Genomic DNA, 27,240 nt, shown 5'->3' on the forward strand with positions numbered 1-27,240 from the left:
GCGGCCGCCGCCGAGCCCTGCGCCGCGCCCTGCTCCTGCCGCCGCGGCCTGCTGGACTGCAGCCGGCATCGCCTGCCCGGCGGGCCGGGCCCGCGCAGGATCCCGCCGTTACCCGCCGGCACCACGGGGCTGTGAGTGAGCGCGGCGGCGAGGCGGTGGGGTCTAACGGCCAAGCGAAGTCTAACGGGCGGCGGGTTGAGCGCAAGGCCGCGGCCTAACGGGCGCCGGCCCCGGGCGGGGGTGTGTGCGGGGCTGGGCCCCGGGCCTAGCGGCGTCCTGGGGAGGGAGCGTGTGTTCGAGGCCGTGGTCCTGAGCGGACCTTTCGGGGTGGCCGATGGTGCTTGTGCTCCGTGTCCGTGCGTGCTCATGCGGCGCGGCCGGGGAGCGCGGTGTGCACAGCTGCGGCGGGGGAGGCTTGCTGCCATTGTTTTTCCAAAATCCTCACAAAACAATTAAAAGCCACCCTTAGCTTCTGCTCTCAAGAGTTTAATTAGGCAGTGTGGTAAACTCTGTTCACGTTGGGACTAACGCAGCATGCCTTTATTCGTTCTTGGCTGTTATTGCAGCCACCTTTGCGTTTGTCGCCTTTTGGCTTCAGTGTACTCAGGTGGAAGAGATGGTGAAGTGTGAGGGATATCAAAACCTGCTCTCCTGTAGAGAGGAGTACTCAGGCTCTCTTAGAGTGATCGTGTTTCCCAGTTGATAGAAATAACTTTATTCCAGAACAAGGGGGAAAGATAAAAAGGCTGTTTGGAAGATTGTACAAAGATACAAACTGCTGTTAACTCCAGGAATTCCTCTAGCAGGGCTCAAGACTCCGATCTGTGTTAAAAACTGGGCACGTCTAAGGAAGTCTGACACCTTTTTACCCCTTTGTGGTTCTGTAGTTCTCTACATGGTAAACATCATATACCTAAGAGAAGAAATATGCATTTCAGCATAGACATACATCTAGGTTTAGAAAGGTACGAGGGTATCTTATGACAAACTTGTGACAAAGAGTGTCAGTGCCTGGAAAAATGACTTGGCTATTCATCAGATGGCTAGTGAGCTAAACAATATCCATGCTATTTGCAGAGCATGTCTTCAGGCTTCAACGAATTCTTATTCTTCCTGAAACCTGACAGAGGGTGTGTTTGGAACTGCTTGGCACAAAATGCAGTGGGAAGAAGCGGTGCTGGCACTGTGCTGCGTTATGCAATCTGACATATGCTGCAAACAATAATTAATCATATCATAGAATGGTTTGAGTTGGAAGGGACCTTAAAGATCATCTCATCCTGCCATGGGCACGGACAACTTCTACTAGACCAGGTTCTCCAAGCCCCAACCAACCTGCACTTGAACACTTCCAGGTATGGGGCAGCCACAGCCTCTCAGGGCAACCTGTTCCAGTGCCTGTTCAGGCTGAGCACTCCCCACTCTGTCAGCCTCTCTCCAGCCCTCAGATCATCTTCATATCTCTCATCTGGACTCACTCCAGCAGCTCCTTCTTATGTTGGGGACCAAGAGCTGATTGCAGTGCTGCAGGTGAGGTCTCAGGAGAGCAGAGTAGAGGGGGAGAATCCCCTCTCTCAGTCTACTGTTCATGCTGCTTTGGACACAGCCTAGGGTAGCGTTGGCCTTCTGGGCTGTGAGTGCAGATTGCCAGGTTGTGTTGAGCTTCTCATCAACCAACACCCCCAAGTCCTTCTGCACAGGGCTGCTCTCAATTCATCTGTGTATGATCTCTGTTGTGGTTTTCTGGCTTTTGGCACACAAAATGTATGTGTGTGACATTTTTTTTCTTCTAGCACTACACTAGCAGTTCTGAATCTAAACGAGTTATAATGCATACAAGCTGTTGAAAATTAATCAAAGCTTATTTTTCCTTGCATTAAACAGTCCCTGATGTGCTTTTTCCTCTTAGATCTGTGATAACAGTTTGTCTGACTTTGAGGTCTAAAAATTCCTGTTTGTCCTATCTCTTTGAAACTACTTGTAGGGGATGCTTCCAGTGTGGGGGGTTTTTGCTCTTGTTTTGGGTTATTTTTAATAAGGCCAGGGGAGCACCTTCAGAACTCGTTTTTATGATGGCTAGCAGCTGTAACTTCATTTTTCCTGCAAAATTACATATGTTTTGTGGATAACTTGGCAGGTGATGAAAAGGATAGGGAAGTCAAGGAGTTAGCTTTTTTTATACGTCTGCATCTTAACATTTCATTGTTTAAGAAGAAAGAGCACGAGCTTTGTTTATAGGGCAGTCATCTGTAGGGAAAGAGGGAAGCATGATGTTGGCAGCTGCCTCCCAGTCTTATGTTAGTGCCTGAAAGTGGGTTCATATATCCTGGTAACTAGAGAGATGGTGAATAAAAGTAGATTAGATATCAGTTAATTAGTTCAGTAAATTCCATTCACAACAGGTTTTTTGAGTGAACTTCTATATTTTCATCTTAAATCAATGCACAGCACTCTGGGGAGGGAGTGGGTGTGTTCAGTTGGGCTGAATTAAGATCATTCTGCAGGACTGTGGAGTAATCAATTTGGTGTGTGCATTCTGTTTTATTTACTTGAGATGAATGCCACTTCAGCTCAAAATGAATGTTTAGATGATTTTATATACAATGCCAGATGACTCTCTGAAATACAAATTTTGCATGATTGCTCTGGATCTTTCATAACATGAGCCTCACAGTAAAAACACAAGTGCTTCTAAAATGATGGGTTCTTTGCTTCTGGCTTTTTCAGAACAAGGACATTATATCTGGTTCTGCATGACAGCAGCAGTCTTAGCTGTCGAATGATCTATAGACACAGAAAATCAGACAACATATTTGGCTTTGTATTTTGTGATCAGTCTATTTCAAAAAGCATCAGTAATAATTACTTAATTAGCTTTAACTTTTGGTCAGCCCTGTAGTGATCAGGCAGTTGGACTTGGATGACTTCTGTAGGTCCCTTCCAACTGAAATAGTCTCTTCTTGAAAAATCAAGTTTCTGTTTTCTTCACACATTAATCTGACTCCTGAGATCTTTGTCAGTGCCCACTAACAACACACAGGTTGGTCTGGCTCAGCACCCATGGCATGGTTTTGCTCATTAGTCCAGTACCTGGAGACTTTTGGGGGCGTATTCTTCTGTGTTTGTTGCCTCATCCTTCCTCTGTGGGCTGCACTCAGGTCCTTTGGCCATAGCATGGCTTTAGTACTCCCTGCGCTGGTCAAACCCACTGTTCCCATGATTATTCTCCCGAATGCTGGGGAGGCTGCAGTTCACACTCAATTGTTTTTGCACTATTGGCATTTAGGATTGACTTAATTAGTACCTATGTTGAGGGAGCAAGCCTGTGGAGCAGCATTCAGTGGCTCCATGTGCATTGTTCTCCAGGTTCTCCTGATTATTTTTTTAATTGTAGGAATGAATAGTTGTTTGCAAACCTGTTTGCTGTTGTATTTATATAATTTACACCTTCATGTAATTAAAAGAACATATTAACAATGGTCTGACTTGCTGTGACACCTAGGATTTTAATCATTCTCTGCTAGAACGGTATCTTTATTGCTGAGCCTGAGTGGAAGTTAACAAGTAGTCAAATCTCTCCTGTCTCCCAATAGATTCTGCTCTTACAGGTCAAAGTTATGTTGGTAGTGCTATGAGGACTGGGATGAATAAAACCAGGTCCTGCTCACGTTTTCTTGCGGTTAGCAGCAAGTTTTCCCTGTGTGGAGGGTTCTTGTGGCAGCATTAACACCCACCAATGGGCACACACTGGTACTCAGTGAGGGTTAAATGTATACTGCAACCCCTTCTGCAGCAGGAACACCAGGACAATTTCATTTCTTCCTCTAGTCATGGGTTTTGGGCAGTTTCATGTCTGAAGCCAACCACAAGCCCAAAGCTATTGCAAGAGTAGATGAGTGCAGGGTGCTGTGAGTGCACAAGCCTGGTTGTCAATGAGGATATTTTTAACAGTTACACTTTCAGATTCTTTGTAAGAAATACAGTTTTGTTTTTTAAGAAATGGCAGTTTTGTTCTTAAACATTTTTGCCTCGTGTCAGCATAGCTGAAGCCTGCCTGATAATCCTAAAACTAGCTGTAATAAATGTGTGCTGTGTTACTTCTGTAATCAGCAAAGAGAATCAGTGATACAGGACCTTATCAGAGTAACTCATCAGGAGGTGAACAGCTTTGGCTGAAAATAGCTCATTATAGCTCTATCCTTGATGTCAGAAGTGGAAATAGATCAGGAGCATGATGGCTGGCTGACAGGCAGGCACAGCTAGTTAGCAGAAACAAGCTTTTGGATTTAATATGCAGTGTCCAGTTATACATGCACCTACCAACAGTTTTCTGTCTGCAGTCTATCAGTTGTGTTTCACAAGCTGCTTCTTGTTTTAGGCACCAAGTCCAAACCAAATACTGCATTAAAGTTAAAGCAATGGGAATAACATCAAAATCAAGTTTAGGCATTAAAAACAGATTTAACAACTCTTGCCCATTGAAACAACCAACTGGCACTAAAGTGTGCCTTCTATAAGCTTCCCTGCTTCATGTTTCTCTCCCCTCCAGCTTGTTTGGTAATTGTGTGTATGTTGTTCCTTCAAAATAAGCCTGCCTTGACTAGTCAGGGTCTTTGAAAAGCTGGGCAAGCTGAGAAAATGAGATTGCTGCTAGAGTAAACAGTTCAGTAACAGACATTTAGTAAGAAAGTCTTATTGTGTCCCTGTAAAGTTTCCCTTTTTTGCAATAGGCAGGTCCTGTCTGTGATGTAAAGGAGAAATGCTCTGTTCAGGTATGGTCTTTCTTTCAAGAAGCCCTTTTAACAGAGAGTTATTGGAGTCAAACAGAGAAATTGAGCTGGGTACACTTACATTGTGAGTGACTGCTAAAACAGGCTGGGAGGAATCTCTTGTATCATAAACATGGTTTAAAACTTTAGGTTGCATAAAGCATAGTTCTTAAACAGAAATTATTCCAGAAGCTAGACTAACTTTTCTCTCTGTTCTCTAGGGATTTAAGTCATAATCATTTATTGTCATCCAACTGGAGCATTGATTTGTCTGCTCACACACTACAAGAAGTGTAAGTTGGTTTTTATGAGGGTAAACTCTATAGATACCTAATTCTAATGAGTGCGTTTCATTGCATGTCTGGGTACCTGGTCTGACTTGTAAAAATGTTCGGTGCCAGTTAATGAAGAATGGATGCTGTTCATTGGCAGCATGTTTGTGTATAAAACTGATGCTTTGTGAGCAGAAAACTTGTTTGTAAATATTCAAAGACTAGTGTTTTAAAGGAATGAGAGGGATTTGTTTTGACTACAGCAGGTTTTAACTTAGAGAAGTAACAGTATCCAAGAAAACAGTAAAAAATAGCATCCTTTACTGTTAAATTGTTTAAATTATTAGTATTTAAGCTTTTAGGGAGTCTTTTTTTGTCAGCTACTGTTATTAACATAACAAAATTATTAAATGCTTTCTGTGATGAGTGATTTCTGCTGTGTACTGAAGGGTTTTTCTTATCTTTTGAAGTACCAGTAATCTTTTTTGTTTGTTTTGCCTTTTTTTGAAGGAAAATGAATTACAATGAGCTGAGTGAAATTCCATATTTTGGAGAAACAACTTCTAATATAACTCTTCTCTCGCTGTAAGTAATTGCATGTCTCCCTTTTTTCTTGTTTAACAGATGGGAGAATTGTATTACAGTTCTGCTATCAAGTTGTAGGAAAGCACAGCTTCTATTGTCTTGAAATACTACTCATCTCAAGTGCTTTGGGGAATATGTAAGCACTCTTTAAAGAAATACAAATCAGTTAGACAATCCAGTCACCCTAAATTACCAATAAAATGCAGTCAACCAAAGCAGGCAGCTTTGAAGAGGAGGGATTCACTCTGGGAATGACAGTTCCCACAAGAAACAGCCCAACTACAGGCCCCAGAATTTGAATCTATTCATATGTCAAGGTGGCAAATAGCTCTTGGATTTTCAGTATTGCTTTGGGAATTAACACTGTGGAGTGTGTGGTACCTGACCCGCTGAAGAGGCTTCTTGATGAATTTATATACAGAATCCTGTAGCTGTTTCAGCTGTGCAGCTTGAAGAATGGAATGTTTTGATAGTCATATTTCTTGTTGGTATTTTTCAGGGTACACAATACCATTCCAGAAATAAATGCTGAGCAACTCCAAGTTTACCTTTCACTGGAAAATCTAGATCTTAGTTCTAATCTTATCTCTGAAATTAAAGCTGCTTCTTTTCCACGGATGCAACTGAAGTATCTGTAAGTATGAGTGACCTGTTATGTCTGGGATTGCTGGCTCTACAGCAATAACGTTGAAGACCCCATCTGTTCTAAGTTACACACTTAGAGTAGGCAGCCTTGCCTGGCTTTGGGCTGGTAGCAATGCTTAATGTAGCTACAGATGTGCTTGAACTGAAAGATTTTTTTTATACCAATCTATATGACATTTTCTCAAATAGTATGGAAACCAATAGCTGCTGTTGTCAAGGTGTAGGTACTACAGCCAGCAGCAACATGGAATCCTTTCTGCTCTTCTTGAGTGGATCACTGTTGACATTGTCTAACCATGTCTAACTGAAGCATGGGCATGCAGTAAAAACCAGCTCCTAGAACTGATTTTTTATGTGACTTCACAAGGGATTTGAGTTCTAATAATAAGTGGTTACTCTGCAGTGCTTGCTTAATGTGCAGTTGTTTGAAAGGCTTCTTCCTTTCCTAGGAATCTGAGTAACAACAGAATAACTACTCTGGAAGCAGGATGTCTTGATAACTTATCTAGCTCACTAGTGGTGGTAAAGCTGAACAGAAATCGGATTAGTGTGATTCCGCCAAAGATCTTCAAGTTGCCTCACGTGCAGTTTCTGTAAGTAGCAGCTTTGAAAGCTTATAAACATGGTGTTTACAGCTGAGCTGTTGATCTCAGTATGTGTTCTTGACTTTCTCAAAGTGCTGTTCGAACGATATCTTAATGTTTGAATGTCATCTTTTATGAAAGGGAACTGAAAAGGAACCGGATTAAAATAGTGGAAAGTCTTACATTCCAAGGCCTGGAATCCTTAAAATCCTTGAAAATGCAGCGCAATGGGATTAGCAGACTAATGGATGGAGCATTCTTTGGCCTGGGTAATATAGAAGAATTGTGAGTATGCCTAGTCATGGAATTTCTTTTAGGGCCTCTAGCTGTGGTTGTGTCCTGTATGACTTTCCCTTAGACCAAGGTTGTGCTGTGACATTGATGAGCATCACTTGAGATGAGTTTACAGATTTGTATTTTCCCATTATTTTGGTATCATGTCTTGTTACTTCAGAGGTGGAAAGGTATTGGCTGTCTCCTCAGTGTCTTCCTACTTGCTCATTGAGAGTGTTTTAACTGTAAAAGGTTGCTTTTTGGTGGTTTTCATTCGCACTCCCTGTAACGTGGGATGATTCTTTGCTGTGTGGTTGGTTGACAGAGACAGCACAAGGGTGTGCCCTGCAGTGTTAGCAAAAGATTTTTCTAAATGAAGTAATCTTTGAGAGCAGAGGCTGCAGTTTTGCTTTTGCCCCTCAATCACAGCAGCTGCTGTCCATTTACTCAGTTCTTCATATACTTAAGTTCATTCTTTTGCTTTCAGGTCGAATAAATATAGCTGTGCATTTCAGGTTTGCCTAAGGTTTAATGTTAATAAATCATTTTGAGAACCACAAGGTGAAATCTTTTAAATATGTTACATTATCTGTTTGGCAAATGTTTTTCCTTATAATTCCTTAGGGAACTGGAACATAATAACCTAACAGAAGTAAACAAGGGCTGGCTGTATGGTCTGAGGACATTGCAACAACTCTATGTTAGCCAGAATGCCATTAACAGGATCAGCCCAGATGCATGGGAGTTCTGCCAAAGACTTTCTGAGCTGTAAGTCCCGGGCTGCTTTTTATTGGGCATTTTGTAATGTTGCAATGACAGATTGAATGGCACTTATGGAGCAAGCAAACTACCAACTGCGCCCTCATTTTCCTCCTTAGGTCCATGGTAATGCTGTGTATTTTACTTCAAAGTGTTCTGTTAGAGAAATTAATGAAAACACAATAGTTAATCAAGTTTGATAGCATCTTCATAATTAATCCACCTCTAGTTGCCTTTAAAGTGCATTTTCAATGTTTCTAGAGACTTGTCGTACAACCAGCTAACCCGCCTCAAGGAGTCTGCCTTTGTGGGACTTGGCTTGTTGGAGAAACTCAACCTGGGTGACAATCGCATTAGTCACATTGCTGATGGTGTCTTTAGAGGTCTGACAAACCTTCAAACCTTGTAAGTACAGAAAAGTCTGACTTGAAATCTCACTTCAGTACAAATAACGACAATGAATGTTGCGCTGTGCGAGCTTTGGGTCAGGGCACTGTGTTCAGTTCTGAGCTCCTCAGCTTGAGAGGGACAGGGAAGTTCTGGAGAGAGTCCAGCAGTCCCTTCCAACCCCAACGTTCTGGGATCTGTGTTTTGGTATTGTTGTGCTGTCCTGCCTGCAGGTGTGGTGGGGCTGATAATCTTTTGGTCCACCGAGATAAAAAGAATTTTGGCCCAGCTAAATCAAACCAACCACTTCATTTTAGTGATGATAAGAAACAGTGGCTTGGTGACCTTGAGTGCTCAGTTGCATGTCATACTTGTTCTGAGAAGGTGTGGATAGTCAGCTTGTGTAAAGAGCCTGGACCTCTCTTTATTCCAGAGGGTTCTGTTAGTGTTGGCACCTCAGAAACCAAGTGGCGAACTCTTTTGATTGCAAAAAGTACAGTTTAGCTCACTCTGCTTATGTGCTGAAGCCACAAGTGTAGCATATACAGGAGGGGTGTGGGATTCCTTCTTGCTGCCAGAGGCACAGTGCTGCACTGCCAGGACCTTTTGTAGCAGCTGCAGCTGGTTGATATTTCTGACGAGAAAAGACTCAATCCTGGCTCACTATTTAGAGAAAAAGAAAGTGTCCCAAGTAGATCTGAACAGTTGTAATCATCCTAAACAATGGGAGTTGAGAAAGGCATGAAAGTTTACAACCCCTCTGTCAGTTCATTAAATAAATGCTTAAATAAGCAAACTCACCAGAGAGATTTATGTAAGCAGTCATATTCTGTTAACCTTTATGCAACCTTTTAATGAAATAATTAAAACTAATTTCTTAGATTTAGAGTAGCATGAAAAAGAAAAAGAGCAGATTAATTAGTAGATTTTCCTGGGCTCCTCAGAGGCATCAGCAGCTTGAGAGGCTGGCGGTTTGCTTCGGGGTCGGAATGTGCAGGACCAGGGCAGTGGTGATTAACAAGGCTCCAAGCATTCGTGCCCAGCAGAGCATGAGGAGCCAACTCTTCAGGCTCACACAATGAGGGGCTTTTCTTTTGGGTTGCTCACTCGTTTTGCTAAGTGCTCTGAGTAGTGGAGTGTAAAAATACTTCAAACAACAGGAGATACCGTGTCGCTGTCGGATTCTTTCCATTGTTGATTGTACACTGGTTGTTCTGTGCTAAGGCCAACTTAAGTATTTCTCTGCATGTTCAGCTCCTGCTGCTATTTTGCAATGCAGCTTTAATTACCAAGAATAAACTGTATATTAACTACAAGGTAATGAAGAGCAATGCAGGATTAAAGGTGTGTGTAAGAGTAGCGCCGGCGTTTTGAAGTTTTACATCTTATCACATTATGTATTTCATAACACAGAGTAGCATGGCATTAATACCCCTCCAGCACTCTGCACTTCTGGGGTAGATCTGGAGACAATTCTAGAAACAAGTTTCAAATCACAGGATTTGGCAGCTTGGAAAGAAGTTTGGTGTATTGTTCATGTAGTCGTTCTTCTCGTCAGATGACGTCCGTGGCGAGCAGCGTCGCCTGAGTAACTTGCAAAGAGGAAAATACTTAATGTGAGCAAGTGTCAAGGCCATGTTTGTTAAGATTTTGTGATGCATGAATCATGGAATTCTTTTCTTCTTGTCCTAAATGTAAAGTGTATATATATATATTAATTGTGGAATTGACTGCTGTGTGGTGGTAAGAGCAAGACCTCCAAAATAACGTTACCACTGCCAATGTCCTGGAGGTTGATCCCAGTCTCTTCCAAGTGTTCTGTGCTATTCACAGTCTCACCCAAGGGCACGTAGATACTTCAGTTTGCCACCATGAGCACAAGGAAATAAGTGTTTATATGAGATGATGTATCCATTGCCTGTATATGTAGGTAGCTTTCTGTGTCAGTTGATTTGTTTGGAAGCTCCATCAAGCTGAGGCATATACTGTCTGGTAAAATGTAGTACAGACTATTTTCCAGTGGTGTGTTTTTCCTTTAAACACACTCTGTGCATAGTGGTATCAAAACAGATGAAAACTGTGGCTTTGACAGAAACTCTTGGCTCAGTCCTTGCCATTTGGGCTAAAAATGCAGCTGAATTTATTTCTCTTTCTGTCTAAAAAGCATTTAATCCTCTCTGAACCACATTGTTCCATTACTTTTACTGTTTAGAGCACTCTTCTACATGAAGGGCCGTAGAGCTGTGCAGAGGTCAAACAGAAATCCCATTAGCTGGTAACAAGATTTGTGAGCAGAATATCAACTTCATTCTGAAAATCTACTACTTTGTGCCTGGCAGCCTTACACTGTAACCTGTGTGTAATCTCTTAATATGCTAATGCTATTATAAGCCTGTTACTCGGGAAGATTAATGCTGCTAGTGTATTGGTTAATTCACTTACATGAACCAACTTGCTTCAGGAGCCTCTCCCAGCTTCTGGTAAATAGTCCCTCACATGACAAATGCTAGTCAGACTGGGTCTTTCCTTATAACCACATCAAGAAGTTGTACTGCAGAATTTGTTTGTGGTTCTGTGTGTAGCACTGATCTTGAGCAGTTCTGTTTTCCCTTGCATCTCTGAAATGGGATCTTCATCTTCTGACAAGCCTGGATTTAGAAAAGATTCGAGGCCTTCCAAGTGGCACTGTGCCACACCACCATAGCTGGCATGTGCAAGAGCAAGTTCTCTTCCCTATCTCACCACTGGCAGTGGTCATGGTGCTGTTATAGGGCTGCTTTAAAAGAAAGCTCTTCTCCCACAGGGATTTGCGGAACAATGAGATCTCCTGGGCCATAGAAGATGCAAATGAAGCATTTGTGGGACTCAGCAGGCTGGATAAACTGTATGTATTACAAACCATTGACATGACAGTACTTCCCAGGCATGCAGAGCAGGAGCAGAGTGCAAAATATTAAGTAATTGTGAATCAATGACACGAGGCAGGAAGCCTTTCTAGTTGGCAGCTGTGTTTTCCCTTGTGTGCTGCAACCTCTTGATACAGACTTGAGTTCCATGTTCAAGAGCATGGGATCTGTGTAGTTCTGGATTACCTTGTAGCACCAAACTGAAGAAATTAGGCACAAGTGTTTGACTGCATTCATTATTGATGATTGTCCCTTCTTGTACTTTTTTTTAGGTTGGGTAAAAGTTATACCACAAAGGACTTTTCATGTATTGAATAAACAGCTTTTCAGTACTAACACTGTGCACTTTTTATCCAGTGCCATGTGCTTTGTAGGAAGCACCATCCTGTGGAGCTACAGACATTGCTTATAACAAACAGCTTGGTATGAGGGTGCAGTCTCAGGAACTAATGTGATTGTGGCAGATTGGTGTTTATTAGGAAGTTATTGCTCCACTCCCAAGTTCTACTTACCACCGTTTCACTCTGCTGATTTAAATTCTCTTCTGACACATCTCTAACACAAATCTCTTTAGAATGGCAGAGAAACCCTGTTCTTGGGTAAATTAGTTGAGCCTTTAAGCTCAGAAACTAATATTTCATCTTTTAGCTCTGTTAGAATTAGAAAAAAATGAGTTAAACATCATAGGGAACTTCTTTTGGGTCTTTATTTGTGAACTCATATTGATGTTGTCTGGATTTGGGGGGTTTGTTTTTCAGAATCTTGCAAGGAAACCAGATTAAGTCAATTACCAAAAAAGCATTCTCTGGTCTTGAAGGACTTCAACACCTGTAAGTACTTCACTGTGTAGAGCTTGTAATTATTTGTCAGCTTTGGTATTGTATTGTCTGTCAGGTTTTCAAGAACTTAAATTAACTGAAGGTAGCATACAAAATCATACTTACTCAGTTTTGTTCCCTTTGCTTAACTTACAGAGATTTAAGCAACAATGCAGTAATGTCCATCCAAGAAAATGCATTTTCCCAAGCTCACCTGAAGGAACTGTAAGTTTATGTCAGTTATTCACAGATTCTTTACAAGTCTTACCTTGGAAATCACCATTGTAGGGCTGGCTGAAGTTGGCTAAAGTGTGTCTGCTTTCATCATGAAGTATTTAAAGCAATGCTGGTGAATTATCAACTCAAAGTTGGCAGCAGATTTAAGGTTTGATAAAACCAGCACCTTCATTTCCTTGGTTGTGTTCAGTAGAAAGTCCTTTTTTCCTCGTAGTGCTGTGCCATTAAGGATTTCATACCTATGATTTTGCAGCCAGCTCAGCATACACTGGCATGTGAGCAGTGAACAAAAGAAATAACTCATTGAAAATCTCTCTAAGGGGTCAGCAAACCCTACATTTCATCTTCCCATTTTGGGGGCTAGGTAAAGGCTTTGAAAGTCACAACGGGATGAGAATTTTACTTGCTCAGCAGATGCTTAAGCTGCTAGAGCCAGAGCCTCTTGTGATCTCCAGACAGTTAAAGTATCATAATGTGGAGTGACCTTCACAGCCAAGACTAATCCTACTGTAAGGCATTCATCTCTATGAGATAAAGTCTTTGAATGTTGTGTAATCTTTTTAAAAACTGTTCTTCAATTAGTTAATCTTGGCCAGCTGGATGTAATCTGCAAGATCTGCCAGTTTGAGGAGATACATTTGAGGTGTTAAAGATAAGACTTTCATTGCCTTCTTTAATGTATCTTAAAAGTAAGGAATTGCTGGTATGTACGAGCAAAGAGCAGGGTGGAATCCTGGCATATTTGTGTGCCTCTCTCCTCTCACTGCTGGGTTCATCTGCTGACAGGTCACTTGTTAAGATGTTGGCTTTTCTCCCTGTCAGTCCTACTCCTACATAATATTGAGGACACTTTGAGAAGCCAGCAGTGGGGAAAAGGTTGACCCATCAGTGTTTCCTGTTTGCAGCTTTTCTGTGGAGCAGAGGAAACAATCTGCAGTAGATACCTGTACGAAAAAAATCACTCTCATAGTTAAATATTTATTAGCTGGCATGAAAATGACTATTGAGGCTTACATTCATTTCACAGTGGCAAGTGTGTTCAGTTTAAGACACGGAGCTGTGTTATGTTCCTTTTAATTGCTTTGAAGAGGGCTGGGATAATTGTAAAGACAGGCTTAATATTTCTTTTTGAAAGCTGAAAATCCAAGGTTATTTTCTTTGAATTCAAAAGAAATGTAAGGTTTTAATGCTGACATAGAGGGAAGGTGTTTCTGGATTGTTTATAGCATGCGTAGCCAACATTTTATAACACCCATGGGCATAAAAGAGTACTGGAAATGGTGGAATTTCTCAACGTTTATGCTTTAAGTTGTTTTGCTGCATGAAATCACATGTAGGAATGTGAAATACATAAACTTTAATCACCCTTCTGTTTTGCCTTGTCTCTGCAGAGTTTTGAACACTAGCAGCTTGCTTTGTGATTGCCAGTTGAAATGGCTGCCACAGTGGCTCACTGACAGCCATTTACAGCAGGCTGTAAATGTCAGCTGTGCTCATCCTGAATGGTTAGCAGGACAAAGCCTTCTCAGTGTGGACCCTGGTGATTTTGTCTGTGGTTCGTATTTGTAATGACTTTTGATATAAAAACATGGGAACATAAATCTGTGCAGGTACCTTTCTGAAGTCAGGCTGTAGCACTGCTGGAAGTACTTGGTGTTGGCCACAGTGCACACATGGGCCTGTGTACATCAGAGTTTGGGATTTCATTCTGTTTCTTTTGATTTTGTTGTACTTGAGCACTGAAGCTAACCTGAGGGAGTAATCATGTCAGACTGCATTGTCTTTCATTTAGGTTACTGTTAAAAACTGGTTATGCTTCTGTTCTCCTCTGCTTTTAGCTTTGGAAGGACTGTTTGACGCTTTCTTATTGGTTCCTGTCCATACTAACAAGGCTGGAGTGGTTAATGGAGCACAGTTTCTGATGCTCCATGTCTGTAATGTTTATCTGGTCTCTGCCACCACAGTTTCAGACATAATCCTTTTTTGTAACTGAACTGTGAGATGGAATATGGAGACTCTTTGTCCAGAGTCATGTGTGAAGTATCTGTTAAGTGTTACTTGTATGTACACAATTCTTTAACTCTTTTGGTGGTAAAGGCTACAACAACCATCATGTAGGCACAAGCACTCACTTTTCCATCCTCATACCATCACTGTGGTGCCTGACACCAGATGCTGTGTGTGCCTGCTAGAATGTCTGTGCTGAAACAATAGATACTGAAAAGCCTCCTCTAGTGGGATGAGATAGAGTGAACTGCCAGCTTGCTATGCTTTGTATTTGTAGAACTTCAAGGCTCTTCAAGATATTTCAGCTCTCTGAAAATAAGTCTCAGTCTTTTGTAAAGTAGCCTAGCTCTTCAGCCAAGCATGGCTTTTGTCTGTCATCTAAATATAGCAAGTTCCAGACAGCTGTACAAAATGCAGGGCACTGCTCAAGAGCACAGTTGTTTCCAGTGCTTGTCCTGGATGTCTACCTGTGGTTCTAATCCTCTTTCACAGCTTGATTTCCAGCTGAAAACAGCTGAATGCTTACATCTCGTGCAGGACATCTGTTCCCAAACCTTTTTCTACTTACATTGTCTTTTGAGTGAGTTTTGCAATATTAATTGCTAGGTGACTAATGTTGGTGCTTTTGTTTTCAGATAATTTCCCTAAACCTCAGATAAAGGTGCATCCTGAGACCACAGTTGCTCTGCGAGGCATGAACGTGACTCTGACTTGCACTGCAGTGAGCAGCAGCGACTCTCCCATGTCCACTGCCTGGCGTAAAGACAGCGAAGTGTTGTATGAGGCAGAGGTGGAGAATTTTGCCAGATATCAGAAGCAAAGTGGTGAAGTGGTTGAGTATACCACTGTCCTGCACCTCTTCAATGTGAATTTCACTGATGAAGGAAAGTATCAGTGCATAGTCACCAATCACTTTGGCTCCAATTATTCCAACAAAGCCAAGCTGACTGTCAATGGTAAGCAGTAATGGTGACAATGGAGAAACACTTCAACTAAAGCTTTAGTTAAATAGCTATAAGTTTAAATAGTTTTAATAGCTATGAGTTTATTTTTCACTAGAGCTAGTCCAAAATAGTCTTGCAAGACTCTCACTGGTGTTCAGAAGAATCAAACATCTTTATTTAGAAGTATCAAGCAGTTTATAAAGCAAGAAAGAAGTGGGTTTGGTTTTTTGTTTGTGGGTGAAAAGCCTTCTGTTCAGTTTTTTAAAAGGACAGAGAGTTCCCATGCTTTAGTTAAACACAGTTGTTCATCTACTTAAACGGAGGTAGAAGTCTCCTAAACTCAAAGCTCCCTCTGCTGTCTCTTTAGAACTAAGCACCTTTCCCGTGTGTTTGTAAAGCTGGGGAAGATTCAGGCAACGATAACTGGTGGGACTGGAAATGAAGTGATGAAGTGCCTTGTTTTTAGCCATCATGAATCTATTTTGGCTTGAGAGAAGGGTGATAAGAAAACGAGGTTCACATCAATCAGTAGAGCACTGACCCCCATTGTGATGGAGCAGAGGTACCTGTGCTCCTTTAGCTTGTACAGCAGGGATAATGCAGACTTGGACTGACATGATGGAAGTTCACCTTCCCTATTGCCAGCGAAGAAAACATGTGACAAAGGGCTTATGAAGAAGGCTAAACCTTGTCCCTGTCTCTTCCCTGTGAGAAATGTTGTCCTTTAGCTCATGTTAAATGGACACCATAACCATTGTGTTTAAATTTGGAGAGTAGACTCTTAGAAATGGCTGTTGAATGTTTGTGTGGTTCTGCAGAAGAATCTGCACCTCTCTCTCTTAAGGAGAACTTCACATGTGTTTCAGATTTGTTTGTTTTCAGATAGTCTCTGTGCTGTGGGACTTCTCCTGCTTTGTTGGGTTTTTTTTTTCCTGGTACTGAAGATACTGAAACTGTGTCTCCTTTGACCCAGAGCTGCCTTCCTTCCTGAAAACCCCCATGGATCTTACAATCCGCACCGGGGCGATGGCCCGGCTGGAGTGCGCTGCAGAGGGCCACCCGACCCCACAGATCTCCTGGCAGAAGGATGGTGGCACAGACTTCCCTGCTGCAAGAGAGAGGAGGATGCATGTCATGCCTGAGGATGATGTATTCTTTATTGCCAACGTCAAAATAGAAGACATGGGAATCTATAGCTGTATGGCACAAAACATTGCAGGTGGTTTGTCAGCAAATGCCACGCTGACTGTGTTAGGTGAGTGGTGTGTGTGGAGCCCTTCACTTCTGCTGTGGTAGTGTATCTTATAGATAAGCAGCAAGCTTAAAATCCAAAGAGCAGCCCTTGATGTGGGGGTTTCTTTTCTCCCTTTCACAGAAACTCCCTCCTTCATTAGGCCTCTGGAAGACAGGACAGTCAGCCGAGGTGAAACTGCTGTGCTGCAGTGCATAGCTGGGGGCAGCCCTGCCCCTCGCCTCAACTGGACTAAGGATGATGGCCCCTTGACAGTCACAGAAAGGCATTTCTTTGCTGCAGCAAATCAACTTCTTATCATTGTGGATGCTGGGCTGGAGGATGCTGGGAAGTACACATGCATCATGTCCAACACCCTGGGCACCGAGCGTGGCCACATTTACCTCAATGTCCTGGCTTCTCCAAACTGTGATTCTTCCCAGAGTGGAATTGTCCACGAGGAGGATGGCTGGACTACAGTAGGCATCGTGATCATTGTCGTGGTGTGCTGTGTTGTGGGCACATCCCTGGTGTGGGTTATTGTAATCTACCACATGAGGAGGAAGAATGAAGATTACAGCATCACTAACACAGGTACAGTGCAAAAGGAGCAGTCTTCAGGCTTGCTTTTGAACACACAGATGTTTTCAAGACCTGGTATCATGTGTAAATTTCCATTCTGGTCCTGTTAGTTTTGAAGTGGGATTTTTTAATCCCTGAAGTTGAAAAAAAGCATGAGAGTTAAAATTCTAGCTGACATTTTGGATGTTATAGTGTGGATGCTGCCTTGAAATCTTTAACCATTGTTAATTCTGCCTTACAGAGGAGATGAACCTACCTGCAGACATTCCCAGCTATCTGTCCTCCCAAGGAACTCTGTCAGAGCCTCAGGAAGGCTACAGCAACTCAGAAGCAGGAAGCCATCAGCAGCTTATGCCTCCAGCTGGTAGCTACGTGCATAAAGGCACAGATGGTAAGCAAAGCCCTCACGTGTATCACTTGTGCTTCAGCAGGATGCCAGTGCACCGACTCATCCTCATAGCTGGCAGCTGCCCTGCATGATGCAGCACAGTACTGCCTGCTAACATCAAAGGTGACTTTTCCTGGAGAAGAATCCAGGTTGATCTGGAAATTTCCAGTGATCATCCAGTTTGAGGCATCTCCTGTTTTTCTTTTAGTGTTTATATTCTGCTCCCAAGGCTTCTGCATTCCAAACACATCATTTAATCTTTGGTCCAGCAATATCTGGGCTCATGTTTGCTGGGAGTGCCTTTGTACATAGATGTCACAACTGCTGCCAGAGTAGCAGAGCTCTCTCCAGAGGTTCTTTGCATTTAGCAAGGTGGGAATGCTGTTAGAGAATTCCTAGGTTAAATGTCAGGGTAGATTTTTAGGCTGTTTCTTTCCTTTGGCATCTCAAGGGTCCAGGCAATAGAGGTGGAAATAAAAGTTTGCTGTGCCTTTTGTCTTTGGCAGACAGTTACTGCCTCTGCCAGTAATCCCATGCTGGGATTCTGTGAAACAGTCAGGCTGGGTATTCTGTTACCACATTGATTGTAGAAAGGCCCTTCAGACTATGATGCTGTAATACACAATTGTGCTGAACATGAAAGAGTCTCTGGCACTCGAGCATCTGTATATTTTCTGAGGGTTTTGGTTTTCCACCATGTTTTTATCAGGTGGTGCAGCACCGTTGGTGATCTGCTCAGACTGTTACGACAATGCAAACATCTACTCCAGGACACGAGAGTACTGTCCCTATGCCTACATCACAGAAGAAGACTCCCTGGATCAAACTCTCCCTAACCTCATGGTGCAGATGCCCAAGGAAACATACCCAACTTGTGCCCAGCATGAAACCAGTACTCTTGACAATCTCTTAGCAGACAGAGACATGTCTGTCTTCCTCACCAACCATGACAAAATAAGTGAAAAGAAAATCTCTTCCCAGCAGATGAATGGTGAGTGTCCCCTTTCTGTGTTTTTGCTTTGTATTCCCTGATAACTTTTGCCTTTCCTGTGCTGCTCTTCACTATTGACAGCTAGTTCTTCAAGTGGCTGTAGTTTGTGGAGTAACTCACCTTCTTATTAACCACTCATTCTCAGAACTAGCCCTCAGTTTGCATCCAGTAGCCAAGAGCTGAAGCAGGTGATGTTAAAAAGATGATACTAATCTGCAGTTCATCTCTTAAAGTTTGTGGAGTGAGATCCTTTGCATGCACTGTGAGGACATCTATTAGCTGAGGGTTAAAGCTTCCCATAGGGAATTCAAATAGCTTTTCTGTTTGAAAAAGGCCTGATTTAAAGGACTCCAGAAGATGTGGGGTTTTTGGTAAATGGATTGGTTTTTATGTGGACTTTCTTCCAGGTAGCCTTTTTAAAACTTCACACTGAAACTGTGTGTTCTGTCTCTGGTAAATGCAACAGATTGCTGAAATGGGAGAGCATCCAGTGAAATATGCTCTCATATATAGAGCAGTGACCTCAGAATGTTGTTGCACAGTCACCCAACCTGAGTGATCTGTCTGTGATTTGAATGTGTTTATCATGAAGTCACTCCTGTTCATCTTCTGATTTTAATTCCCCAGAACCTTTTCAGCTTCCTTTATGGGGAGTAAACAAAGACCTAGCCCTCTCTCACTCACACTTCCTGCATCAGCAGTCAGCCCGTGAGACCTCCCGAGCCCCCCGAAGCGAGGCCGTGGCTGAGGGCGAGCGGGGCCAGGCTGCTTCACCCCGCCCTTGCCGCCGCTTGCGGGAACGCAGCTTTGATTTCAGTAGGACACGGAACATTCACGACTATAGTGAAGCCACATAAGACACTCCAATGAAGTCTTGAAAGCAAATCCTCTCAACTGACTTGTATTGACTACCTCAGGACTAACCCCAAGGCCAAAGATGCTCGTGTACGTGTGCCTACGATTACAGGCTGACCAAACCGAGTTGGGCGCCCCAGGAGGAGGTGGCACGTGCCCTTTTTTTCCTCTCCCCTTGGATTCCTGTGTATTGGACAATGGGAATGTGCAACAGAACACATGGCTGATGAGTGATACCTGCAGGAATGGCAAGGAAACATGGATCTTTCTGATGTTGGCAGCAGCCTTTGTGTTGGTGCATGCTTTGAAAACCTCTCCAGAATGCACAACGGCTTCAGTGCATTGTCTGCTTGGAAACAAATGTTCCTCTGCGTGGAACTCCCCAGTAACTGTAAGCATAAAACTCTTGGCCAGCTTGTTGTTCCTTAGGCTGTTACCAGTCTAACTTTGGGGCTCATTTTCCCCTCCAAATAATGGACTCTGGGTGTAAATAAGTTTGCATTGATAACTATTTTGTATACATTTAAGCATATCAACGTGTTGGCTGTAATGTAAATATATTTTGTATTATGCCAAAGTGTGTATCATACTGCTAGTCTTGACAGCTGCATATCAAGCCATATGGGGTTGGTTTGGGTGGGACAGAAAACTTGTTTCTGATGATGAGAGCTGTCTTTGTTTTGGAAAGAAGCGAATTTATGATAGATGTGTGGTGAAACTGTGATACCGATGAATTTCTTGCTGGATGTAACTCTGTGCATTAAGCCTGGCTGACCTGACTGCAAGCTGATCTCATGACATGAGCAGACTTCCAAGTTTGACCCATATAAAAGTGTTGAGAGGGTCCTTCCAGTCTCTGTTGGGCCCCTGTTTTGTCCAGGAGAGCATAAAGCCCCCCAGGGTATCCAACTTCCCAGAAGTTCTTGTAAATAGCAAACAAAAAAGACCCATAGGCAAAAACGTTTCCTTCTGTTCATCTGGTAAAATAGCTCTCAGATGGGAGTTCTGAGTGATTTGTTTCAGAAGCTTGAGCTTTCATCTCCTAAAAGAGCCCCTGTGTGTTGTGTGTGTTGCAAAGGAGCCTCCATATATTTTTCCTAGCTGACAGTAAAGTGAACTTCTGAAAGCATTGGATAAATGGTGAGAGCATTTGATAAATACTTAGTGACTGTGCTGTGGATTTTGTTTCCTCTGCACAGTCAAGAGCCATATGTAGTTTAAAACATTTATGTCCTTTCCTTTGTAAAACATCAGGCAAAATTGTTGCCCCGTTGACCTCCAAAATCATTCCCCAGAATTCAGCAAGGCCAAAAAGCTGAATTATTTGACGGGTGAGACACGAAGCAACAGGCAGGGAACCAGTCAGTCTTGAAGATGCAGAATCAGAGGAAGTGCAGGCTTCATTGGTTGCAGAGGGGGGAAAAGTTATTGAAGACTTCTTGGGAAGTTCTGGGAAATGCTCCTTTGTGTAGGAGGGGATGGAGACTCTGAAGTGGTGGGTTTTCAGTGAGCGTGCTGTGCTCAGAGCGGAGTCACTCAACATCATGCTCACACCAGGAGAGCAAGGGGCTTTCTTCCTCACTGTGGTGGTTTTTTTTCAAGCTGTGGGATATGTACTAAAATGAGAACAAGTGCATGATCCATTTTTGTAAAGACAGAGGAACCTTTCTGGGGCAGCCCAAGATCCATGGATCCATTCCTCAGTAGAGGGGTGTGCGAGATGCATTCGTGCAGAGTCACAGCAGAAGCTTTTAAGGCTGGATCATTTGAGTAAACGAGTGAGGAAATGCTGGGAATAATGATGATTTTCCCACAGCCCTTTGGGCATGAATAATAGTCAGATCTATGCAAATGAGCAAATATTATCAAGGGCTCTTAGCATGCTCTCAAAGCAGCCGTGGTTGCTTTGATAGCCAGCAGCTTTAGTGGGAAGAGGATCCTATTGTCCTTGACCTCTGGATAAAGTAGAGAGAAGTGCAAGTGTGTGAAGCTGTTTTGGGGCTCTGACATCTGAAATGTTTTGATAACATACATGCTAAAAGAAGAATCCCAGTTTCATTCTCTTCTGGTTTTATGTCCTACAAGCTTGTCCTTTCTAGACAGCATTTAAGACATGGTGCTCATTTTTGGTCCAAAGTTCTCTCTTGCAGGAAGCCAGTACTGTCACTTTAAATCCAGATGGTAAAGGTCATGTCATGAAATGACAGCAGCAGAAAAGCCTCGTCCTTTAGGGCTGCTTGCTTCTTTCTCCAGGTACTCACAGAGGCTGCTGAGGGCAAAGTAGCGCCTTTGCTGCTGCTCTGTCTCCCATCACCATTTGGCAAATGCTTGCTTCTTTTCCTTTCGTTCCTCTCTTCTGGGGAGTTGAGCTGATACAGATCTGTCCCAGCATGGCTGTGGATGACCAGACCTTAGGTGTCCTTTGGGCACAACCCCCTTATGCAACTGAGTTCACCTTAGGTAGGTAAGATGTGCTTGGCCAGGACCAAGGCTTTAAGTTACTGCTGTCTGCACCAGAACAAACTGAAGAGATAGCTCTTGCTGCCATTTAGGAGCCAAATCTGTGCTGATTCCTGTGAGATACTGGTCTATGAAAGCTGCCATTATGAACTGGAACATTGACACCCTTCCATGAGCAATGACATCTCTTTAAAGGCCAGAACCTGGCTGTGAATAGCTGAAGCTTGTCTGTCAGTGAACACCTTGCTGTGCTTAGCATCAGGGAGAAACTTCCTAGGAAAACATGCAGGAAAAAATGGAGTCTTTCTTCCTTCCCCCTTTCCTGCAGGAGATGCAGATGGGGCAGAGGGGCCAGTCAGTATTCACTAAACACACCTTCTTCAGTCAATGCCGAAGTACCGACAGAACAGGAGCTGGGGGTGGATAAGACAGCGTGAGCAAAACTGCTCTTGTTCCCTGTTGCTATTTCCTAGTGTCTATTTATATTTTTTTCCACATCAGAATGTATATTTTGTATAGCATGTGTAATATATGTTTGTCTATTGTAACATACTTTCATTCAATAAAATGCTGTACACCTTGGGCATCCCGGGTGACTTGGTTCGTTTGCTGGGTAAGCAGTTCACTTCTGGTCTCTGATTAGTTCACTTTTATAGGAGAAAGTAAAAATATGTTAAACCTTGCTGGCATAGCAACTGGGTCAGCTGCCCCTGTTTGAGCCAGAGGTTGACCTGGCTCAAAGTCCCTCCTTAACTCTGTGGTTCTAATTTCAGTTTTCCATTAGGAAACACCCTTTTGTCCTGCTCCCGTGGTGCTGTTGCCTCTGGGCCAGGAGACTCGCAGGTCACTGCACTCCCAACGTGTGCTTCCAACTGTTTGGATCCTTTGAAGTACCAAAGAGACTTTCATTCTGGTGAGAAACTCAACAGAAATGAGCAGGTGAGATTGTGCCCCCACTGCAGGAGGGGAGAGCTGTGTGCCTCCAGCTCCCTGCCCACTTTTTGGTGACAACATGCTGCCTGGGGGCCTGTGGCTGCTCCCATACACGAGAGTGTGAGGGCTGTAGGACCTACACTGAAACATCCAAAGAGGAAAGCCAAGCTGTAAACAAATGTCACTGCTTCTGTTGTGTCCCTCCAGAACAGGAGCTAATGGACTGCCATTTCTCCTCACATGCCTGAGAGTCAGGGAGGTTCTGACACTGGCTGCACTGGGCTGGACAGAAGCAGCAGAGCCTCCTGCCAGCTCAGGAGGCTCCTCTCCTGTTCATAAGCTGTGCTGGGGTTTCCAAAGGGGCAAGAGCTGAAGCATTCCCCAGATTTCAGCTTTTTTCCATGCTCTGATGTACTTTCACACCACTGCAATTACAGAGGGATGACCTCAGTGATAGGAGCCTGCCCCACAAGCCTTGGAGCACAAGTTGTTGTGAAACCCCACCCCATCCTGTGGTCCCTTCAACAAGATGCTCAGGAAAAACCAGCTGTTGCCTTCCCTGGTAAGTTCAGCTCTCCCTGGTTCATCATGGCACAGTGTCAGAGAACCAACAGCTATTGGAGATAAGATCATGAATAGTTGATGTTCTCAGTTACCCAAGCATATTTAAAAATTAACACTGGAGCCTGGTGTTGATGAGATTAAACTGGGTCATCAAAGAGAGGAGAAAACAGAAAACAATTGCATCTGCCCTTGGGCTTCACTAATGACTCGAGTTTTTGTGGAAAATCACATCCTTCCCTTGCTTTAATCTTTCAGTGGTTTAAAACACTGGCTACTTCATTAAACCACCCTCCCTCCCACCTACCAAGTTCTCCCTTCTTGCAGTGGTTTGTGGGCCCTTCAGATGAGCCTCCAGACTCAGGAGTGATGGTGGTGGTGGGTGCTGTGAGCTTCAGCCCTGGGCCGTGAGCCCCGTGGAGCCACCTCACTTCTGGGCACCTCAGTGTCACAGGGTGGGTGACCCAGGGTGGTGGTCAGGGCTGCATGGCTCAGGCAGGTGGGCAGAGGACTGTGGCTGGATGCAGCCCTGGTGCTGTGCTCCTGCTCCCAGAGCAGCCCTGCCTGTCCCTGACATCATCCCAGCCTCCCACATGGGAAGGTCACCCCTTCTCCTCATGCTTTCTGCCAAATCGAGCCCACCACTGCCCTGGGCAGCCTGTGCCAGTGTGTAACAACTCTCTCAGGGAAGAAGTTCTTCCTCATCTTCAATCTAAACCTCCCCTGGGGCATCTTCAGGCCATTTCCTTTAGTCCTGTCACTTGTTATGTGAGAGAGGAGACCCGACCCTCGCCTCACTCCAGCCTCCTGTCAGGGAGTTGTAGATAGTGATCCTGTCCCCTCAGCCTCCTCCAGCACAGCAGAGAAGGGGCAGCTTCAGATGCTGTCCTTCAATCAAGGGCCTTTTCTCCCTGTGCCTGGGAGGCAGGCCTGGAGCAGGGTGCCTATTTGCAGGGAAATGGGCAGCTATTAAAGACAGTGTTTATCTCATTCTCTCCCCGTGAGATGCCATCGATTTGCCCTGCAGCGGGACACACGCTGATTAAGCTGTGAGTGGTTATTGACAGCCCTGCCAGGGGAGCTCCTCCTCCTCTGCAGCCACTTCCTAGTGATAATATCTCATGGCAGGGTTTATCTGATGGAACTGCTTCACCCTGCACAGGGGAAGCGACCTCAGCCTCTCCCCAGCCGAGCAGCTGGGGGGAGAACTTTCCCACCCCCTCAGGACCGAGCCGTGTCCCCAGCAGCAGGGCTCTGGCCACCAAGTTGGTGCCATTCCCCCACTTTCCTCACCATGCTCTGCTGCCCTGGGCAGGTCTCAGAGGGCTGGGAAGCACAAGCCCAGGTGACCAAGTCACAGCCACCAGTAAGTTTTTGTGGCCAGTGGGGCCTCATTCTGTGCCTGGTCTTGGAGCAGGGGAGGGTCTGTGTGTGGTGGGCAGCAGCAGACCTGAGGGAAGGGTTAAAGCTCCATCCTTGAGCCCTGAAGCACAGATCACAGCTCTTCCCTTCCAGCTCATCTCTCTTGGCAAAGGCAGATTTGCTCTAAATGAGATGCTTTTGCACACAGCCTGCGTGGAGCACAGGGGATAACTGCTCTGCTCCTCGCTTCGAAGGCTCCACTTCACATGAGGTTTAATGTCTCTCCTAAAGACTAAGCTACATCATTCACCTCAGCATTTGGCAGAATCTCTCCCTTCCTTGCTCAGATTTATTGCTGATCTCACTTTGCCTGATGCTGGATGCAGCTATCGACCGGGCTGGGGGGGGCTGTGATTTGTGACTGGCCAAAGGCTATTTCAGGATGCAGAAATAAATGTGCCCGACTCCATTAACAGCTAATGGCCTGCTGAGAGAGGCCCTGGCAGCAGGAAAGGGCTGCTTGAGCAGAGGGAGGAGCTGTTCTACAGAGCAGGACCAATCCCTCGCTGAAAAATGTTAATTAACTTAAAACAAATGCCCAGGAAGGGCCAGTCATCAGCTGCCTGTGCTCTGAGACTCAGCCCTGCCAATTAAGCAGTGTGGCAGTGCAGGTGACCTACAGATAACACAGAGCCCAATTTGCATTTAAATTAAAACCCATCTTTTTAAAGGAAAGGTTTCATTGAGGCCTGTTTGTTTGTTTGTCTTTCCAGGCACTGATTTTCCTTGACTGGCAGCAGCTGGAGGGGGGCCAGGAGGTAGGGACAGGTCCTCTCTGCCCTCAGGTGCTCTGACACTGATCTGGAGAAGTTTTTGGTGGAGCCTTTGCTGGGATGAGCTCTGCTGAGTGTCCCCATCTGGGCTGTTCATGAGACTTCTGTTCATCCTGGTGCTTCTGGCTGTGAGGGGCTCTCAGGGTGCTTCTAAGTGGGATGTTGCTTTTCTATCTCCTGGTTTTCCTCCTGATGTTGTAATTACTGATAAGAGAAGACTAAGGAGGGCATCTGCTCTTCACTGGAGTCCTCTCACACCTTCATTTGTCAGTTGTGCATATGGAGGCACAATGGGATTCTCAATGAGTTCTCCCCTGGCCTGGGCCATATCTACCCACCAGCATTGCCACAGAGCACAGTGGTGCCACTTAGCTCCTGTCTGTGAGGAGCTGCAGCTCTGGCTGCACTGAGCAGCTTTTCCACAGCAGCAGCATTAATGGGATTTGTTTTTCTAAGAAAAATGGAATTACTGAGCATGGGCTGAAATTACACACAGCAGATACAGTCACCCAGAAATGCAGTGACCTCCTGGAAGGGAAGATGGCCCTGGCAGCCAGGGCAGGTCTCTGAGCCCTGTGGCATTGTGAGCAGTGGTGCCTCTGGAAGCAGCCTCCAGGAATCATCACTGTGTCACACTCAGCACTTGCAGCTGCTGCAAGGTCCAGGGGCAGCTGGCTGTCCCCTCTTCCCTGGGGTCAGCAGTGCTGTCCTCTCAGGGCTGGTGGTCCTTCCTTTGCTGTGGGTGCCTCTGGGACCCCTTGCCCTTTGCCTGACCCCTTTCTGTGAGCTCCTGGGCTGCAGACCTCAGCTGGTTGAGCCCAACAACCTCACACAGAGCCCAACTCCTGCATACCTTTTATCTCTGTGCTTTCCAATGCCATCAGATGTCCTCTGGCTCCTTTTCACAGAGAGTGACACAAAAGCAACTGGCCCACCTCCATCCCCCTCTGCAGCCAGCCTGAGGGATGGGTCCCATCCCCTGCAGCAGCCACAGCACTTATGGTTACTCACCTGTCCTGCTCCCAGAGCAGGATGGTGCTTTTCCCTCTTCTGTGTGACCACTGCCCTTGTCCTCCCTGTTCTCACAGTGTGTGGGACCCCCTAGGCCAGCGGTACCTGTCTGCTCCCAGCGGCCCTGCCCTCCCTTTTGGCTGCCCTTCTCTCTGCTGGGGCCTGACAGCTTTGATTTCTTTCACCTGCTTAGACAACATGAGGTTTTTGACAGCTGCCTTTGCCATTATTCTTCCTGTAATGCTGCTGTTGTTTTGTGTTACTGTCAGCTTGCATCTGACTAAAGTTCTTGGTGCTCTGTCAGCAGCAGCAGCCGAGGAGCGCGAGGGGCTGCGTCATCTCCCGCCTCTGCCGGGGGAAATTGCCTTTTATTATTGATGAGGCAGTGCTGCCTCTGCAGGACACGAGTCCCTGACAGCAGGAAGCAGCACCCAGGGCGCTGCCAGGTGCTCCCCTGGCTGGGGTAGGAGTCCAGAGTGAGGTGGATGCTGAGGTTGGGATGTTCTCAGTGGGCACTTCAGGGGCAGCTGCCTGCTGTGGGAAAGGGGCTGATCCTGCCAGGAACATCCCAGCTGCTCTTCTTGTGCCTCAGAGGAGAGCAGGACACCCTCCCCTGGCCTTGTGCTCACTCCCTTTGCAGATTGGTAGTGTGGCACCCACAGACCCGAGTCCCCCTTGACTCAAACAGGAGCCCTCAGAGGAGCACACAGGGAAAATAAGCTGTCCTGGCTTACTTGAGCTGGGGGCTGCTCCAGCACCAGGGAGGCTGTGCATGTCAGTGGCTGTGCTGCCCCACACAATCCCTTTGGGTCCCAGCAGGGTGTCTGGGGGAAAGAAATGTAGGTCA

The 27,240-nt window shown here is 44.9% G+C and overlaps 1 protein-coding gene across 9 annotated transcripts; it reads left to right on the forward strand.

Annotated features, from left to right (window-relative positions):
• LRIG2 (leucine rich repeats and immunoglobulin like domains 2) lies at window positions 1-27,240 on the forward strand. Of its 9 annotated transcripts, none has more exons than XR_009820306.1 (21): window positions 1-131; window positions 4,991-5,062; window positions 5,552-5,626; window positions 6,126-6,260; window positions 6,721-6,864; window positions 6,997-7,140; window positions 7,753-7,896; window positions 8,149-8,292; window positions 11,078-11,158; window positions 11,939-12,010; window positions 12,155-12,223; window positions 13,627-13,790; window positions 14,878-15,198; window positions 16,160-16,441; window positions 16,562-17,011; window positions 17,241-17,390; window positions 18,097-18,378; window positions 19,006-19,624; window positions 22,467-22,632; window positions 23,064-23,188; window positions 25,323-27,235. XR_009820306.1 is itself a non-coding variant. In XM_062013864.1 (19 exons), the coding sequence occupies exons 2-19, from the start codon at window positions 1,210-1,212 to the stop codon at window positions 19,233-19,235; spliced, it is 3,105 nt and encodes a 1,034-aa protein (XP_061869848.1). In that variant the 5' UTR covers window positions 46-131; window positions 1,078-1,209; the 3' UTR covers window positions 19,236-22,279. The 9 variants fall into 9 exon arrangements, 4 of the variants coding, with proteins under 4 accessions (XP_061869846.1, XP_061869848.1, XP_061869847.1 ...); XR_009820308.1 differs by having other exon boundaries at window positions 22,467-22,606; XR_009820307.1 differs by having other exon boundaries at window positions 22,478-22,632.

This window comes from Colius striatus, chromosome 22 (assembly GCF_028858725.1).
Source record: "Colius striatus isolate bColStr4 chromosome 22, bColStr4.1.hap1, whole genome shotgun sequence".
Classification (NCBI taxonomy): Eukaryota; Metazoa; Chordata; class Aves; order Coliiformes; family Coliidae; genus Colius; species Colius striatus.

Bases quoted from the DNA above. Each gene is read 5' to 3' on its own strand.
- LRIG2 (XM_062013864.1), top strand. From the start codon at position 1,210: ATGCTGCAAACAATAATTAATCATATCATAGAATGGTTTGAGTTGGAA. The intron at 5,063-5,551 runs GTAAGTTGGTTT...CTTTTTTTGAAG, and splicing joins GCTCACACACTACAAGAAGT to GAAAATGAATTACAATGAGC. The intron at 6,865-6,996 runs GTAAGTAGCAGC...CTTTTATGAAAG, and splicing joins TTGCCTCACGTGCAGTTTCT to GGAACTGAAAAGGAACCGGA.